This window comes from Oreochromis niloticus, linkage group LG13, assembly GCF_001858045.2.
Source record: "Oreochromis niloticus isolate F11D_XX linkage group LG13, O_niloticus_UMD_NMBU, whole genome shotgun sequence".
In the NCBI taxonomy this organism is placed as follows: Eukaryota; Metazoa; Chordata; class Actinopteri; order Cichliformes; family Cichlidae; genus Oreochromis; species Oreochromis niloticus.
The window spans coordinates 4,807,070-4,824,578 of record NC_031978.2 but is presented as its reverse complement, the minus strand read 5'-3'; the positions used below and the strand labels follow the sequence as shown (position 1 = coordinate 4,824,578).

Sequence of the window (17,509 nt, the reverse complement as noted above, 5' to 3'; positions counted from 1 at the left end):
GCCATTTGACCTTAGAACTGAAGAAGCTTCTCGGATGAGAGGTGAAACGTCTTCAAGCAACTTAAAGAAGTCCAGACGCTTTTCTTTGCAAACTCCTTTGACTAATTTACTCTCTATTCATCTATTTATGGATAGTTATTTATGAATTAGGCAAACATTAAAAATATGTTTTTAAAAGATGAATGAATCAAAAAAAGAAAGGAGAGTGAGGTCTGGGCATCCCTCCTTGTTCTGCTGCCCCCACCTCTCGGACGTGATGGAGGATTGAGGTGTATTCAATGGAAAGCATTTTTTATTTATTTGGTTAGTCTTTAAATTGAGCCGTGTATTTGTGCGCTACTGATTCTGGCATTTTCAGGTCTCTACACTTTTTGAAGCCACTCAATCAACAGAAAGCAAAATGACATCCTGACATTTTCACTATTGCAATGCTGGAAAAGCATTCGACCTTTAAATGTATTTATTTAAATATTTTCCTACCCATGAAGTGTTGCATTTCAAAAAAAAACATGTACTGTGTGTGATATGTGGCTTTTTGAGTCCTGCCCTAAAATAAAAGTTAGCTTGTATTCATTTAAAACTGCAAAGCCTCATGCACATTACTGTATAGATAGACTTTACACACACCCACTGTGCATATGTTGCTGATTTATCTTACACATAGGGAGCATTCTTGCTGTTGATAGTACAGTCTATTGTCTATGACCTTTCCACCTTTGATATATATTCGGGCTGGATTTTGCAAACATTTGTTATTTTGTGGCAATCATGTCAGATCTTCCTGTTTGCCTAAAGGATTGCCGAGTCATCCTTCGCTCCTTCTTTGAAATATGGTGCTTCTTTGTTTGTGAACGCAGAATGAGCCATATGTGAACAGGATTCATAAATGCCGCTCATGGCGTCTCTGGGTTGAAGCTCAATTAAAAGGGCTGAAGCAAAGTGAGAAACTGTTTAATGGTCAGATGAATGGGAATTTGAAATTCCTTAGGAAACGAGATGGGGTGGATCAGTACTTATGGAATTAGTAGCTTGCACATCTGGAAAAGCACCATCAGTGCTGAAAGACATATGCAGATTTACAGCATCAAATGCTTCCATCTAGGTAAGGCCTTGCGTATTTCAGCAAGACAATGCTAACTGCATATTGCAGCTATTACAAGAGCATGGCTTCATAGAGAGAAGACCAGGTCATGAACTGACCTGCCTGCAGTCCAGACCTTTAAAACTTTTGGCACCGCACGGTATGAAAAACACAAAAAGGCGGTGAATACGACAGCATCAAGGGTGCACCCTGCCTCTCACCCCATTTCTCTCCCAATATGAACTTTTCCTGTAGATGTTTCTTTATAGTACCACTTGCTTTTCCAGCCTTTTGTTACTCCATGTGATGCAATCATATCTAAAATGAGCTGATATTATTCTTAAATTGATATTTTTGGTACTAACAGTCTTAAAAACTGTCAACAGAGGTCAAATATTTCTCAACTAGTGCTCATGTTATGTTCACTCACTTGTCGCCGATTAAAAAAAAATGTAAAAGCAGGCAATATGATAAATGTTAATGATGCTTCACTGCTATCAGTGCAAGCCAGGTGACCACTGTCACTGTCAGAGACCCCGATTAGCTTGAAGGTGTTGGTGTTCAGAGAGTGGTTTAGCAGCACCGCACAGCCACCAGCAAACTTCAAAAGCACCGAAACGTGAGAGACGATGGGGGAGAGGTGGGAGGAAAGGGGTGGGGAGAGAGAGACAGAGGGAGAGAGTGGAGTGTTTTGAGGGACACAACAAGGACATCTCCCCGGAGCCATATGGTGGTGGAGATGGTTTTATACGGTTGTGTTTGTCTGCCTGTTCCGTTTAAGATTTTTACCGGAAAGTGCCTCAGGCCAGCCGTCTGTAATAATAGAACTCCCTCCCTCTGCTTCCCTCTCCTTCTTTTTTTTTTTTGTGTGGTCTCTTTGTCTCTGCTGCCGTCCTAAAAGTCTGTCTGCCACACAAAACATTTTGATTGATGGCTGCTGTTGACTCTGGGTGGGCGTGGGTGGTCGGGCTCATATAAATAACTCCAGCCTAAACCAGCGACTTGACTCCTGGACTTTAACTCTGCCCTCTGCTTCTTTGCCCTGTGCACGTCTGCATGGACAGACTGATATTTTATTAGCAGTTTCTGAGTGACTTTTATCCATTTATTTGTATTCCAGACTGAATACAACAAGTTAGCATCATCATATGCTTGCATACATTTGAATAAGTGTAGCCTAATTATTAGGAAAGCATGTAACCCTTATATGTTTAATGATATATTTTCTAGTATTGAGAAAAGTTTAACATTAGCAGAGTTTTGACTACATCCCAGGAGAAACCCGAGTATAAACTGAAGCTTATCATTGTCTTTTTCACTTTATAATTCCCTGACAGAAACTGAAGGTGCTTTGCATTTTGTGTCAGTGAATTATAAACTGATTGTGGTCAGATTGTGGTAGGACAAAGCATGTGCCAGGTATGAATGGACGTCATTGTGTGAACAATGTGATCTTATAAAAGAAAAACTACCTGTCAGTAAAACTACTTGGACTAATTATAGATTTACCACACTTGGCTTGAAGCAAAGAAAGATGGTTTCACTTAAAACCTGTTCTGTCTTGTGACTCCAATCAGCATAAAGGTATTCCAATGGGGTTGAGAGGTGGAGGTGCAGTAAGTCACTATTTTATCAGCCACGAGTGTGCTGTTGGTTTTTCTAATCCCTAAACCTAACCAAGGAAAAATGGCAAATTAGCTTGGGTAAAAGACCGAAAGTTGAGGCACACAACGATGTGTGCCGCTGGTAAAATTTCTGGGCTGACTTTCCTCATAACAGCCATCCCTCAAGATTTTCTCCATTTAAAGCAATGCATTATCAGGGATTGTAACATCTAGTCCTTTTACTGATTCTGTTTGGGAGCTTTGTTTTTATGTCATTTTTCACTTTTTACCCTCAGTTTTATTCGCTGGTAAATTTTAGTCACGGAAAAGCTTATGAACTGCTTTATATTGTAAGATAAAGACCCAAAAATAATACAGAGAAAACTACAACAGTCAAACCTTTTGCCCAAGCACTTGGTGACAGTGGAGAGGAAAAACCCATTTTAACAGGAAGAAACCTCTGGCAGAACCGGGCTTAGGGAGGGGCAGCCAGCTGCCGTGACCAGTTTGGCGTGTAGTGAGTGAAAAAGGTGACTAAAGAAGGAAAACTCATGGGAAGCCCCCCAGCAGCCTAAGCTTATAGCAGCCTAACTAAGGGAGGATTCAGGGTCACCTTACCTTACCCTAACTATACACTTTGTCAAAAAGGGAAGTTTTAAGCCTAATCTTAAACACAGAGAGGGTGTCTGTCGCCCAAATCTAAACTGGGAGCTGGTTGAAGAGAAGAGGGCCTGAAAGCTGAAGGCTCTGCCTCCCATTCTACTTTTAAATACTCTGGGAACAACAAGCAAGCCTGCAGTCTGGGGTGATGCAATACTGTGAGGTCTTTAAGATTAAATGGGGCCTGATTATTAAAGACCTTGTATGTGATGAGCAGGATTTAACAGTGACCCAATGAAGAGAAGCCAATATGGGAGAAATATGCTCCCTCTTTTGTGGATTCCCAGCTCTAGTCACTCTAACCAGCATCATCTTAAATATAAAGTAATGTCTACAACCCTTGATGTAGTCTAGATTTAGCCAGTTCAGCAAACACACAAGAAAATCCTGATTTATAGATTCAGTATCTGATTTTAATTTTCTAAAATGAATGAGGACATTACATGTCTATAAATTTTCACTTGCTGAGCAGTCACCTTTGAAAATAATCTCTCCTCTTCCTGTGCTTCTTACATTTTTCTCCATCTATCAGTGTCGCACATTAACGTTTTTTTTTTATTTTTACTCAGTGAATAACACAGTATCTGTACATTTACAGACACGATTTCTGACAAATGGCATACAGTAGGAAGAGTTTGTGTGTTTGGGGATATTTACCGAGTCGTTTGAAATTAGTATTGAACGCTGTTTGAGATGATACCAGCATACTTTAACTCCTGACTTTTATATATGCCCAAAATATAAACATGCATCACAGATAATTGTGTCATTTTAGCACATTTGACTGAGAGTTAAATGCAGTTACTAAATATTAGTCAGGCCTTTTTGCAGTGGTAAAATGTTGCACATTTTTCTTCCTTGATTCAATTTTAAATTGATTAAAGGAAGAAAAATTGTTATAAAAAACAATAAATCAAATTTTAAATATATTTAGGTTTTATTTATATTTTATTAAATAGCTGAATGTAATACACTAATATAAAGGAGGAAGGAAGAAAAATGTTAATACTTTTTATCTTCATTGTTTAGTTTATCTTAAAATGGATTTTCAGTTTTGCACCTATTCTGAGAAGTACAGCTGTTCTGTCGGGTGTACTAAGACGTAAAAGTTTGTAAAAAGAACAATTCTATGCCATTTACAGGATGGGCAAGATCATGACATGAGTGACCGGTGTGCTGCTGGAGTCATCATTCCACCCATCCAGGCCCCTCTGGAGCCACAGTTCCTGGCTGAAGGAAGCTGTCAGTCCTCTGACTCCCTCTCTGAACAATTAGAGAGACCTTTAATGGGCTAAAACTAACAATGTGCACATAAATGCATCAGCACAACATGGTGTCTGGATAGTAGTTAAAGTGAAAAGTTATTTCATATGATCTGGATCAGTTATCTGAGTCTGATAATTATGTATAAGAGTAAAAAAACATGTTTTACAATCTTAGACAAATTATTCTTTGTCACAGGAAAGAAAGAAAACTCTCTTTTTCTCTTAATGTCACAGGTTTATAACAGCAAATATAATCTCTTGTCATTATAAGCAGTTAGTTAAAGATTCTCAAGTCACTTTCATCTGTAAAGCATACAGTTTATTGCATGCACTATTATGTAAAATAAAATCAGATCAGTAACATTGGCTGTTGTTACTGCAGCTTATATAGCACAGTGGGTTTTAAGTTCAAGACACCTAATGTCGTATTTGATTTTTAAAAAATATATCATCAGGAACAACCAGAAAAAAAACATTAATTTTGTAAATAATGTATTTCTATAAATAAAATCCAAATGTGAGCAATTTCTTTAGTCATCTCTCTGTGGATATATTTGTTTACAAATATATTGGTCCTATAATATTTGCAGTAATGCATTAGGAAAATCTAATATTACATACAATGCACCAAGATTACCGTAAAAGGAGGATGAGGTTTGTGCCTTAGCAGGGTTGTAATGACAGACGGGCTCAAGTGTTTTTGTTGATTGAGCTTCTTGATAAATGGACTGGTTCTTATATAGTGCTTTTCTTCTCTACCTGAGCTCTCAGTGCTTTGTACAACATGCATAATGCATTGGAAAGCTAAATGGGTTAGTGTCTTGCTCAAGGATATTTGGCATGCAGACTGGAGTAGTCAGGGATCAAACCACCAACCTCCTGATTAGTAAACCTGCTCCTCCTCCTGAGCTACAGCCACCCCGATCTCTGTTCATGTCTTCATTGATCTCTTCATCAACAGAGGTGCACATGTGTCATCCTGACCTGTGTTGCAAAAATCTAATCAGAATATATCATTACAAAATCAGCAAACAGCTGCCTAGTTCATGAGTTTAGAACATCAATTCCATGCGACCCTCCACTTTGTTAAGGATATTCGAAACAGCTCAATTACATTATTCAAAAAACATTAAAAAAGAAATGCAAACAACTCCAGCAAAGGGCGCTGGTGTTATCAATCCTCATTTTCATTATATACATAATAAAACTGGAAATTCAAGCTGAAAATATTTTATGTTTATCACGTTAACACTCATAATAGAAATAGAATTTTTTTGTGTTATTCACAGGTTGTAGGCAGGCAGTTTAGTGCAGCATAACCTGTTTTTTTTTTTGCAGCTCTGTGATAAAGTTTACAGTGATGCATTAAGTTCAACTGGCTAAATCTAGACTGACCTTAATGTCAAAAGCAGTAGATATTAGTTTATATTTATGATGATGCTGGTTAGATTCACTCACTTAATTTCATCTTTTATACTACCTTTATAGTATCTGTGGGTTGGATAATCAGCCATGCAACTCATGTTACATGTGCTTATTTCTTTTTGAATGCAGCCGGCTAAATCTACAGTGAGCAGTGAATACTGGAGCACCACAGATCAGCTGATCGCAGCCTACTAGTAAAAACTCTACTGGAGCTCGCTAAACAAGTTTTTTCCTGAGTGATCCTTTACCTGGGAAGGTTACCCCACCTACAAACTGATATGGTTCACATTGTAGCCTCTGAGCTGCTCGATTTTACATGTTGAGCACACGTGGAAAATGAAGACAAGAAGCAAAACCTGTTTTGAGTTTAAAATACAAGATGCTACCACTGCAGTAGAGCCCGCAATCTATAAGCTGCATCCCAGTATACAGTGCCAGTGTGGGCGTGCAAGTTCTGGGATGTGTTGCTAAACATATCTTTGTACTAACATAATCCTTGTCGTATCATAAGCCAGTGGACAATGATGATCCTAATCCAGCTCTAAGAAGCTTTTCATAAACAGGATGCTCACATACACTCACACACGTATGCAGAGCGGTGCTTCAGCAGCAGAACTTGGAATACAAACTCTGAATGAAAGCTTTGAAATGTGCCTCCATAATTTTAGGATCACAATTTTGAAATGAGTTTTTTACCCATTGTGTGTCCTCACATTTCAATACTTTGAGGATGCTTTTAAGTACCTGATTATTGAAAAATGTACCTGCTATAGCAGAAATTCAAAAGCAGTATTTATTGTTTTGGTGAAAAGTTCAACACACTATCGATACAAGGTTCAAATTCTTAAAGATTCAATTTAAATCAAAATTGCTCCCAATGCATAGATGCCATTAAACAAACAAGCAAACTTTGAGCCAATGCTCATTTCAAGAAATCAACAGTCAGCACATCGCATGTGAAAGTCAGAGCTTTCAATCAGCATCCGGCAGCAGCTCAGTGAAAGTTTCTGTCAGATCCATAACTAGATTCAGGGAGAACTTGAACCATGAAGATGACTTTCCATATTCTTAAGGTGATGCTTACAGTACAGATTTCAGAAGCACTTATCAAATCATAATTTTCTTATGTTTTAAAACAAGACTGAGAGATCTGTGATTTCATCAAGTCTCTACTCCCATTATGGCTTCTTGTTCGGAACATATTTTATATGAGGGGATATTCTGGGCATGCCAATCATTTCTGAGAAGTGATTGTTTAACCCAGTAGTGGGCAGTTCATTTTCCCGTGGGGGCCACATGAGAAGCTGGCACTGTTGTGGAATACTGCACCAATAAACTTAGAGATATAAGGTAAAACTAATATTGGGCAGTATTGAGTTCAGCTTACTGGCGTGGTCCTGCAAAACGGTCTCGGTTTCTCATCCGGCCCCTCTGGACAATGAACTGCCCACCGCTGGTTTAAATGCAGCATGAGTCATTGAACAGGGGCTTTTTCCATATTTGTATTTGGCATATATTGGAAAATGCCTTTTGTTTTTTGTTTTCATTATCTCCCATCACACCACAAGTCTTGGTGCTCAATTCTTATGAATTACTCAGATCTCACTTTTTGTTTATCTGTGCACTTTATTCTTTAGATGTGGCCAGTATTCAGGACGCCAGCGGGGAACTGCTCCTGGAACTCGTGTGTCAAAACGGTGCTGCATGCGTCACGCTTTTACGCAGGAGTAAATATGCAGGCGGCTGAACTCAGCATTTACGGTTTCATTTACGAGATCATGTGCAGTGAAGGGAAGGGAATTTGTGAGGGGATGACAAAGAGGATGCAGATTGTGATGTGGAAAGAATCATAACAAGACATTAAGGTCAGCCAAGTGACGTTTCGGTCGCATGTGGAAAAAGGGGGGCCGAAATCAGACGTGTCGACGAATCAGGACCACAAATGGACAGAATTGAAAAGATCATATTCAGCGTGATTGGGACCAATCACACTGTCATGAAAAAACAGATCTGGATCACATATAAATAAAACATGCATGATTTGGGCCACTCTTGCCTGCAGTGTCGACTTAGCCCTTGAAGTCTATAAAAGAAAAAGAGGGCAGGTGCGGGATTACAAACCAAAATAGCAATGTACAAATATATAAGCATCCCTCGTTTCAGCTTTTAATAAATGATTTAAAATGTTTTTCCCAGAAGGAAACGTGCTTCAGTTTGAATGTACTGCACAGTTTAACATATCTACATTCATTACACAAAACAAGCGCTGTCTTAACTATCTATGACTCTGTCAGTTCTGTTTAAAACCTAATGAAGCTTTTTTTTTTCTCTGTCTCGCTCTCTCTGTCTGAACATGGCGATGATTCCTTGAGTGCAGAACAATCTCAGTCCAATTAGCTGCTCGCACGAGAAATTCATCCTACAGGGAAGTGGAGCTGATGCTTTCTCAGCGATGTTGATTTGTTTAGGGAAGCAGATTAAACCGATTCTCACTTGAACCTAACTTCATTTCATATACCTGAACAAATATCATGCTGAATATGGGGGAGCTCTTTTTCTTTTTTCTTTTTTTTTGAATTAGTGGAAGCCAAATTGCTTGTCGGGATTCAATTAGAGACTGTACACACACAAAACAATAATGAGGTAAATCTACAGAGAGAGTGGTTTGCATAACACTGCACAGCCTGAGTGTAAAGTGTTTTATACTCTTCTGTTAACCCTCGAATGCAGTAATAGTCACTGTTGTTGTCTTTAGTGAAGGCATGTCACTTAGTAAGGACAGCAATGTCAACATCATCATCCTTCTGGTAGACGAGGGTGTGTGCACAATTGTGTTAAACCAGACTGACTGTAATGAGAAATTTAAGTCACTGTTCAGTGACAAAGATACTTATCAGCCCTACAGATTATACATAAGCTAAGCTACACCAAGTCTGTGTGGTTTACCGAAATAGGCTGCACCTTTGAAACCCATTGCTAGTGTGATCAGTTGTGTTACCTACAACATCTTCGAAGTTTCTGACTTCAGTCTTCAGTCAGTTGTCAGGCAGGTCAAAACACCACATTCAGAACACCTTGGGTTTTATGGTGCAGGATGTCATTGTGGAGGCAGATGAAACACTGGTCTTAATTCACAAGAAATTACAGGATGACCTCAGCAATGGAGACACCCTGAACAGCGACCAAGTGTGTCTGCTCTCTGAACTGTTTACAGTCCACATGGGTGTCCCACAGGTTCCCCACTTTTACCTATTGTGGCTAACTTGTATCTAGAGGAAGTAGAGAAGTTAGCCCTGATATCCTATTCTGGAACAGCACAGTGCCATTGGTTCAAGTATGTGGATGAAACCTGGGTGAAAATCTAATCTCAGGAAGTACCACAATTCACAGATCACATTAACCCAGTGGACAAATACATCAGGTTCACCAGCGAGTATATGAAAGATAACAGGCTAGCATTCTGGGACTATGAAACTGCCATCAGCAATAGGGGATATTTGAAAGTTGATGTGTGTTGTAAACCAACACACCATCTCCGTAGACAAAGTTGCCAGGGAAGCACAAGAAGATCATATCAAAAGAGCCTTTAGTAAATGTGGTTATCCCGGCTGGGCATTCATCAAAGCTCGGGAGATGCCAAATGAGCCAACTGATCCAGGGAAGAAGGACGACTGCTTTCTATATGAAAACCAGTGACGATCCCTTTGAGTATCAGAACAGCTGAAAGGAATTTTTTCAAGGCACAGCATCTCTTTCAAACCCCCAAAACATCCATGGATTCAGTCTTCAAGCACAAACAGAGAAATATAGTGTAGTAAATTAAGTGCCCAGAGGATTGCTTTAATCATACATTGGGGAAACACAACAAACTGTTGCAAAGCTATAAAACACAGAAGAGCTACTTCATCAGGCCAGAACTTTGCGACCATTTTATACCTACAGGCTAGACCAGTATTTCAGTGATGAGGATGTGCACATCCTAGATAGGGAGGGGCGCCGGTTTGAGTGGTGCAAGGCAGCCATCTGTGTGACAAGGGAATGACCATCTCTGAACCATGAGGGAGTCTAATACCTGATTTATACTACTGCAGCTAATCTAAATCATAACTTATGACATAACCGAGAACCCATCCACGTAACCTGACTTCTCCTCCCGAGAAATGCCACTAGCTGTTGGGTCCACGCAGCCCACAATAACTGAATGCCGTGGAAGGAGTTTCTGATTACATTGCAAGTTACAACGTGAATTTCCTGCAAAAGTCTAAATCAGGCATAAAAGTACATCTGTTACCATCTTACAGTGCTGTGATTGCAGCTATTCCCCATCTCTATGTGAACAGTAGTCATGGATCACTAGTCATGACAGTTTGCATATTAACAATCAATAACATGAGCTAAGGGCCGATTGGTAGGTAAAGGTGCTAGTTTTAGTCGTTATGCTGTTGTACTGTTTATAAGGTCGGGGAAACTTGGACTCACCTGAGACTGTAGAAGTCACTTGGTTAAAATGTTTCTCCCAGTGAAAAGTCCCAGAATCAGCTTTCTTTGGTTTCCTTTCCTGGATTATTGAGCATGCATCAAAACATATGTTTGTATGTAAGTATGTAGGTAGAAAAATAATGCAGGACAGGGGCACTGGCACATCAAACGCAAGCTTTACGCAACATGTCCTGTCATATTGCTGCTAACTGTCCAAGAACAAACATCTCCTCTGTATAAGAAAATGATTTTTAAGTGACAAAGCTCGTGTTCGATCTATAGTCATCAAAAAAAAAAAGATAATAACACTAGTAACACTAATAACACTAGCTCTAGTAATGCAAATAATTTTTATTGCAGCATTTTTCTGGGTACATTCCACAGATGCAGTATACCAGAGAACAGGGAAACAGAGTCTCATGCAAAACCAAAGCACTGGGACATATTAAAGAAGCATGCTTTGACAGCTATGATGTTTTCAACATGAATATGTATCTTGAATTCTGCGGTTAAAGTGTTACATATTAAATAAATTAAACATTATCGGGGCTGTATGATCTAGTTAGAGACCTGCTGAATGTGGTTTAATTTCCTTCTGTTGTTACACTCTGTCCACTGTGCTTGCTCCAGAGGCCGTCTGCAGGACTCAAATGAGATTTGCATTTTCCTTTTTCAGCTGAGTTTTCCTTTGTGACTTAAAGAACTTTGTAGTCTGAGGTACAGTCACATTGCAGCGAGATGCACTGGTGAATAGACTGAGAGACCTGGTGATTATTAAAAGTTTCACAGCTCTGTCCCCGGGGCATTTAGCCCGTCATCTGTGTGTATTTGTATTTTGCAACATTTTTGACTCACTCACAAAAGACTGATTTGATTTACCTCAAATTCATGAATGCTCTCATTCCACCATCTGTGTGTGTTGAGCGCTGAGTAATCGCAAGAGAAAAATCAGGCATATTCAGTGATGTCAAAACATTTAAAAATACAAATTTTGCATCCATTTCATGTCAACAGTTACATCTCAGACTGCAAATAGCAGTGAACTGTGCCAGCAGTTCAGCAGTGACTTCATAGATTAACTTATCAGCCTGAGAGAAGAAATTAATCAGTCAAATCAAACCTCCTGCAGTCTGAAGGGAAAGGAAAAGCTGCAGACACCCACTCCATGATGCATAAACACAGGTCAGGCTGAAATTACTGTTCACTCAGAAAAAAATAATGCCTCCACAAGTCTAATGGTAGTTTAATCCTGGAGAAAAACGTTGTCCGTAGTTTTCTCCAGCATTTCTCTTTAGCTAGCCGAGTGTCTGAAACATTAGCATCTCTTTGGTTCAAAACTGTTTAGTTTTGTTTTTTTCAAACTGGCCTGAAAAAGTACCTGAAACGAAGTGAAAAAAACTCAAAGAAATTAAGGTTTTAGGATACTTTATTTTGTAGACAAAAATACTTAATACTGAGGTTAAGTGTGTATATATGTGTGTGTGTGTGTGTGTGTGTGTGTTTTGTTGCGACTACAGCAGCAATCACAGCTGAAAATGAAAATATGTAGTTGGACTTAAATATTGCAATTACAAACTTAATTACAGTAAAAATTCTAAGTGATTTAAGATGATGTCACTACTGAATAACTTCCATTTGCACCACGTCTGATTGTAACACTTGTAACAGACACAGACACACACGGGGCATCAGGGTTTAAGAGTGTTTTCTTCCTGCCAGCCCAGCAAGAAAACACAGCCAGCAGCATAGCAACAAGTACCTAACAGCGTACATCTGCACAGAGACATCCACATAAATACTCGCACTTTCCATTTAAGACGCCCGGAGTGACTCCACTACCAGGAAGACAATTAGAGCCTCTAATCAGAGCCTGTGATCAGAGCGCAGCATCTCGCTTTCCTCCCGCTCTCTACCTCGTGCTTGCGCTCCTTCAGTGTACTCTCCTGTTTCTCGCTTTCATTAGATTAGATGTGGAAAAGAACATACAGACCAGAGTTTGCACTTAAATGTATGATTCATAAAGGCTGGAACGACAATTACAGAAATCATTTCATGAAACAAACAATGCAGTTTCTCTGTAAACATATTGTTTGTATCTACCCAGTTAAAGACAGTGCACCAACACATCAGACAGTTTTTATTGTAGGCTTCTTTTCTCTGAAGAACATTTTTCTTTGAATATCTTTTTTACTCTTTCAGACAATAAGATTTCCTGGATCTCTTGTTCAGTCATGCAGTCTATATATTTTGAATTTAGGTATGAAATATGCCTGCAGAGATGCATTTAAAATTCAGCTTTCTTATGTTTTTTCCACTTAAGCTGATGTTAGACTGTAAAACGTGTTTAATCAATGGTAAGGTCAACTCTAAGTATTCCTCATTAAAGATAGCTAAATGTCACCAGGGGGAAATGAGGAAGTACCTACTGTAGGTTCAACTCTGCTTTACAACTTTTTCTCATGTTCGCAGTTCACCTTAAGTGAATGAATTTCTGTTTATTAGTATTTTTTGTGTGAGCGCTGATTAGATGAAAAAAAAAATCTGTGTCTGTTGGGAATTTTATTTTTGTAACATCAGTGACATGCTTTAAAATTACTTAAATAAATATAGTGAACAACTGTACATGATATGTGGTATTGTTGAGGAAGGACTGCATAACAAATGTGATACAAAGAAATTTGAGACTATTTTTACTCCTGGTGTATGGCTCATTGTTATTGATGCTTCTCTGTATATATTTGTTCTAAGCTGCCTGGCGTATGTGTGTGCACTGCACTTATGAGACTTCAGAACTCATGCATATTCAAATTTGCATACATTAAAAATGCATATAATTTTAAACAATTCAGGCAGCAAGAGAGCGATAAGACAACATAAACTCACTGATAGCTGCTTATATACAAGTGCACTTTGTTTTAACCACCAGTATCTGACACTGAGTGTTTTTTGCCCTTTATACATACAGATTAACCGATTGAGCTTCTAATGTCTGGATAAATAGGTTCATCGTGATTCTGAGCATGTCGGTGCAAATTTCACTAACCTCAGATAGAAAATTCATATTCTCAGCTTTATTTATTTACTTATTTTTTTGTCAAAGCCACTGGTGTCTCATAGATGTGGACACTGTGTCCTTTGGTTTTTCATGGCAGGTTTAATGCAATAGTGAGATAGATCTTGCTCCCAACTCATTAAATATGATTAAAGACCCCTTGGAGGCACATTTAAACACGTGATATAAACAAATCTTTACAAAAAGCACGGTTATATTGTGAAGGAGCTTATTTTAGCCAAAGCCACAAACTCTTCCAGTCATTTTCAGGGCCTAAACCTAAACAAACAGCCATCCTTTTAAATTCCAAATGCAAACTATCTCCCTAGAAAATAGGAACATTTTTCAGAACTTGGTGTAACTGAATGTTCCATCTTTGCAACAGCAGTATTTGATGTCGTGAGGCAGGTGAGAAGTACACTGTAAAAAAAGTCAGTAAAATATACAGCAAAACACCGTCAAATTCCAACGGTAATGGAGCGTAAAACCAAAAACTTCCTTTTACTGTATTAAATAGATTGAATAACCGTTAATTGTGAGACTGGATAAAACTTTGTTTTTTACTGTGATAAAATGTTGAAATTATAAATATTGTCTGTGAAAACAAATAAATATGCATACATTTTACAATTAAATATTGTAATGTTGAAAATGTCTGAAAAACTTAGATTTTACGGTATTATTTGAGTAAAACTACATCTTTTCGGGTTGTGCACATTGGAATTCACAGTATAAAGCTGTAGATTTTTAAGCAAACAAAAACATTCATTTTTACAGAAGCAAGATGTTAAACAATAGGGTCCACTGTAATAATACAACCAGTAAATACCATTTAAAAAAAAAAAAAGCAAATATCAGCAGTGAAAGACAATAAAATTGATAGTATTTTTTTTTTTTATTTTAAAATTCAGATACTGATATACAGATTAAAAGTTAGGCCTGCAGTATATCATTGTTAACCTTCTGATAAAAAAAAAAATCAACAGCAAAAGAAGATGTTAAAAATAAAGTTCATGGTTGTGAATAAAATTGATTTCAATAATCTTTTTTAATTATTATTTTTAAAACAACTTTATGTTGTTGTGTTTCACGCCATATTATCAGACCACCTTAAGTGGGTCCGCCTTAAATTTTGAGTTTGTGTGATCGCTGTTGATTGGTAGCTAAACTGCTGGTAAACTGTGTACAGACGTTTTACGTTCGAATTGCAGAGAAAAAAAAAATTCTGGTTGCAACATTGTGCAGTATGAGCGAACCATTTCACCAAAAAAAGGGGAAGCAAGGCAAGACGTGGCTGCAGCGGTCTGCAGACGTGACTTCTGATCAAATTCGAACCTCCTAAAGAAACAATTTTTTTTTTTTTTTTTTTTTTAATACAACTTTATTTGAAATTATAAAGTGAACAGTCAGTCATTCCAGTTCAGTTTGTACAGTAGACAAACAAGACAAATAACAGTAACAATATACAGTATGATGAAATAAGAAGGATAAATAAATAAAGGAAAAAGAGAAAAGAAAAAAAAAAAAAGGAGGGATGTGACAGACTTCATAACAACTATGTACTTTAAAAGTTATATTTGTGACAGCTCATTCATTAAACATCTCTGAATGAATTTCAATCAATGATAAACCTTTTTTATTGGAAGTTAATTTAAGAGAGTTTAAGTAATATTCAATTTCAATCAAAAACAAATTAAATGATGGGGTTGAGTTTTGAAATTTACATTTATGTATATGGAACTTCCCTAATAGGATATAAAGATTGACGATGGTGCATATTTTTTTTTCTTTAGTTTCAAAATAAGTGATAATGTTTTTTCCTTCAATTTTGATTTTGTATGTTGTTTTGCACAGTATATAATTTTCAAGTTTTCTCCAAAATGTAGCACTATATGAACAGCCATAAAACAAATGAATAACACTTTCAAGTTCAGTTTTACAAAAGGTACATTTTCTATCAGTGTCACAAAACCTTGAAATGTATGTGTTGGATGGATATATGTTATGTAATATTTTCAAATGTAATTCTCTAACTTTGTTTGTAATACAAAATCTAAAAGGAACAAGCCACGCTTTATCCCAGTTGATGTTATCAAAAGTAGCATTCCAAAAAAACTTCCCTCTTGGAGTTATTTTCTTCGCATTATACAAACATTCTCTAATATGTTTATTGGTGCACTTCTTGCTTAAGAGATCAATACCATTTATATAAAGAGTGCTAACAGATGCATGTGGTGTGTTCTGTTTTTTGTAACTTTTCATCAACTCAGTCAGTCCGCTGGGAACGGACTTTACTACTGAGCTAAAATCTTTAAATTTGATAGGGAATGTTTTTTCTGTAATAAAGTCATTGTAACTGAGTAGTTGGCCTTCAGAGTCAAATAAGTCTTTTAAATAGATTATATTTTTATCAATCCAATTCTGCAGATATAGTGATTTGTTCCTCTTAGTAATACATTCGTTATTCCAGATAATGGATCTATGTGGAGAAAAGTTATGTGAATAACATAATTTCCAAGCCAACAATGCCTGTTGATAAAATGCAGACATTTTAACTGGTAACTTTGATATACTGTAATTACAAGACAATAGGAACTGCAAACCTCCAACATTTCTAAAAATATTATGTGGAATGAAATGCCATAATGATCCAGGAGATTTTAAACATTCTTTTAGCCATTTCACCTTAAATGTATAGTTCAAGTCCATGAAGTCCAGAAGGCCAAAACCACCTTTATCTTTAGGTCCACAAAGCAATGATTTTTTTAGATGATGGTGCTTGTTCTTCCATACAAAGTTAACAAATAAGTTATTAACATTTTTACATGTGGAATCATACACGTTAAGGGAAAGGGCTGGATACACAAATCTGGAAACACCTTCAGCTTTAGTCAAAAGGATTCTACCAAAAATTGATAGGTCTCTTTGGAGCCATAAGTTCAGTATAGTTTTGGTTTTTTCCATCCTGGGAGAGAAGTTGAGTTGTTGACGCTCTGTGTCATTCTTACAGACATGAATACCAAGGTATCTAACACAGGTTTTGACAGGAATATTGTATAAGGATTTGACATTTGATTGGTACAAACATAAAATTTCACATTTAGATTTATTTAGTTTTAATCCAGAGGCAATTGAGAATTCGTTTATTAATGAAATAGCATTTTCAATCTGATCTTTGTTTTTTAAGAGTAAAACGGTGTCATCTGCTAGTTGAGTCACTCTGATTTCTTTACCAAATATAGATAAACCTTTAATAACTGGGCTATTCAAAATGTGTAATGAAAGTAGCTCAGCCACAATCAAAAATAAAAAGGGGGAAATTGGGCATCCCTGGCGAACAGATCTCATGACTGGAAATCTTTTAGTAGTATTTGGATATAGTATGACACAACTGTCAATATTTTTATAAAACATTTCGATAGTTGACACAAAGTTTGGACCAAAACCAAAGGTTTTGAGTGCTTTAAATAAGAAATAATGTTCTACCGTATCGAAAGCCTTATAAAAATCAAGAAACACAATAAGGGAATCATCATCTATATTGTCAGAGTAGTCTAATAGGTCAAAAATAAGCCTTATGTTTGAACTGATATGGCGGTTAGTCATGAATCCAGTTTGCGTTTCAGCTATGATCTCATCAAGATTTTTCTTTAATCTTTTGGCATAAACTAAAGAGATAATCTTATAATCTATGTTCAAAAGCGTGATGGGTCTCCAATTTTCTATAACAAGAAGATCTTTATCAGGTTTAGGAATTAAAGTTATAATACCCTGTTTCATGCTCGTAGACATTTCTTTTCTATCAAGGCATTCCTTAAATAATTCTAATAAAGGATCAACAATGATATCCCAGAACTGTAAATAAAATTCCACTGACAAACCATCGTTGCCTGGAGATTTGCCCTTTTTCATTGATCGAATTGCCTCTGAAATTTCTGATTTT

The 17,509-nt window shown here is 37.2% G+C and overlaps 1 protein-coding gene across 5 annotated transcripts in view; it reads left to right on the top strand.

Annotated features, from left to right (window-relative positions):
• Positions 1-17,509, top strand: part of atrnl1a (attractin-like 1a) — a 338,833-nt gene that overhangs the window by 213,666 nt on the left and 107,658 nt on the right. The window contains exon 28 of one of the 5 annotated variants that reach the window (XM_025897449.1): positions 4,488-4,959. The exons of the other annotated variants lie outside the window; for them this stretch is intronic. Coding sequence (XP_025753234.1) covers positions 4,488-4,640 — 153 coding nt within the window. The 3' untranslated portion in view covers positions 4,641-4,959. Of the gene's footprint in view, positions 1-4,487; positions 4,960-17,509 lie in introns of those variants that run through there. 5 annotated transcript variants of the gene reach the window in all.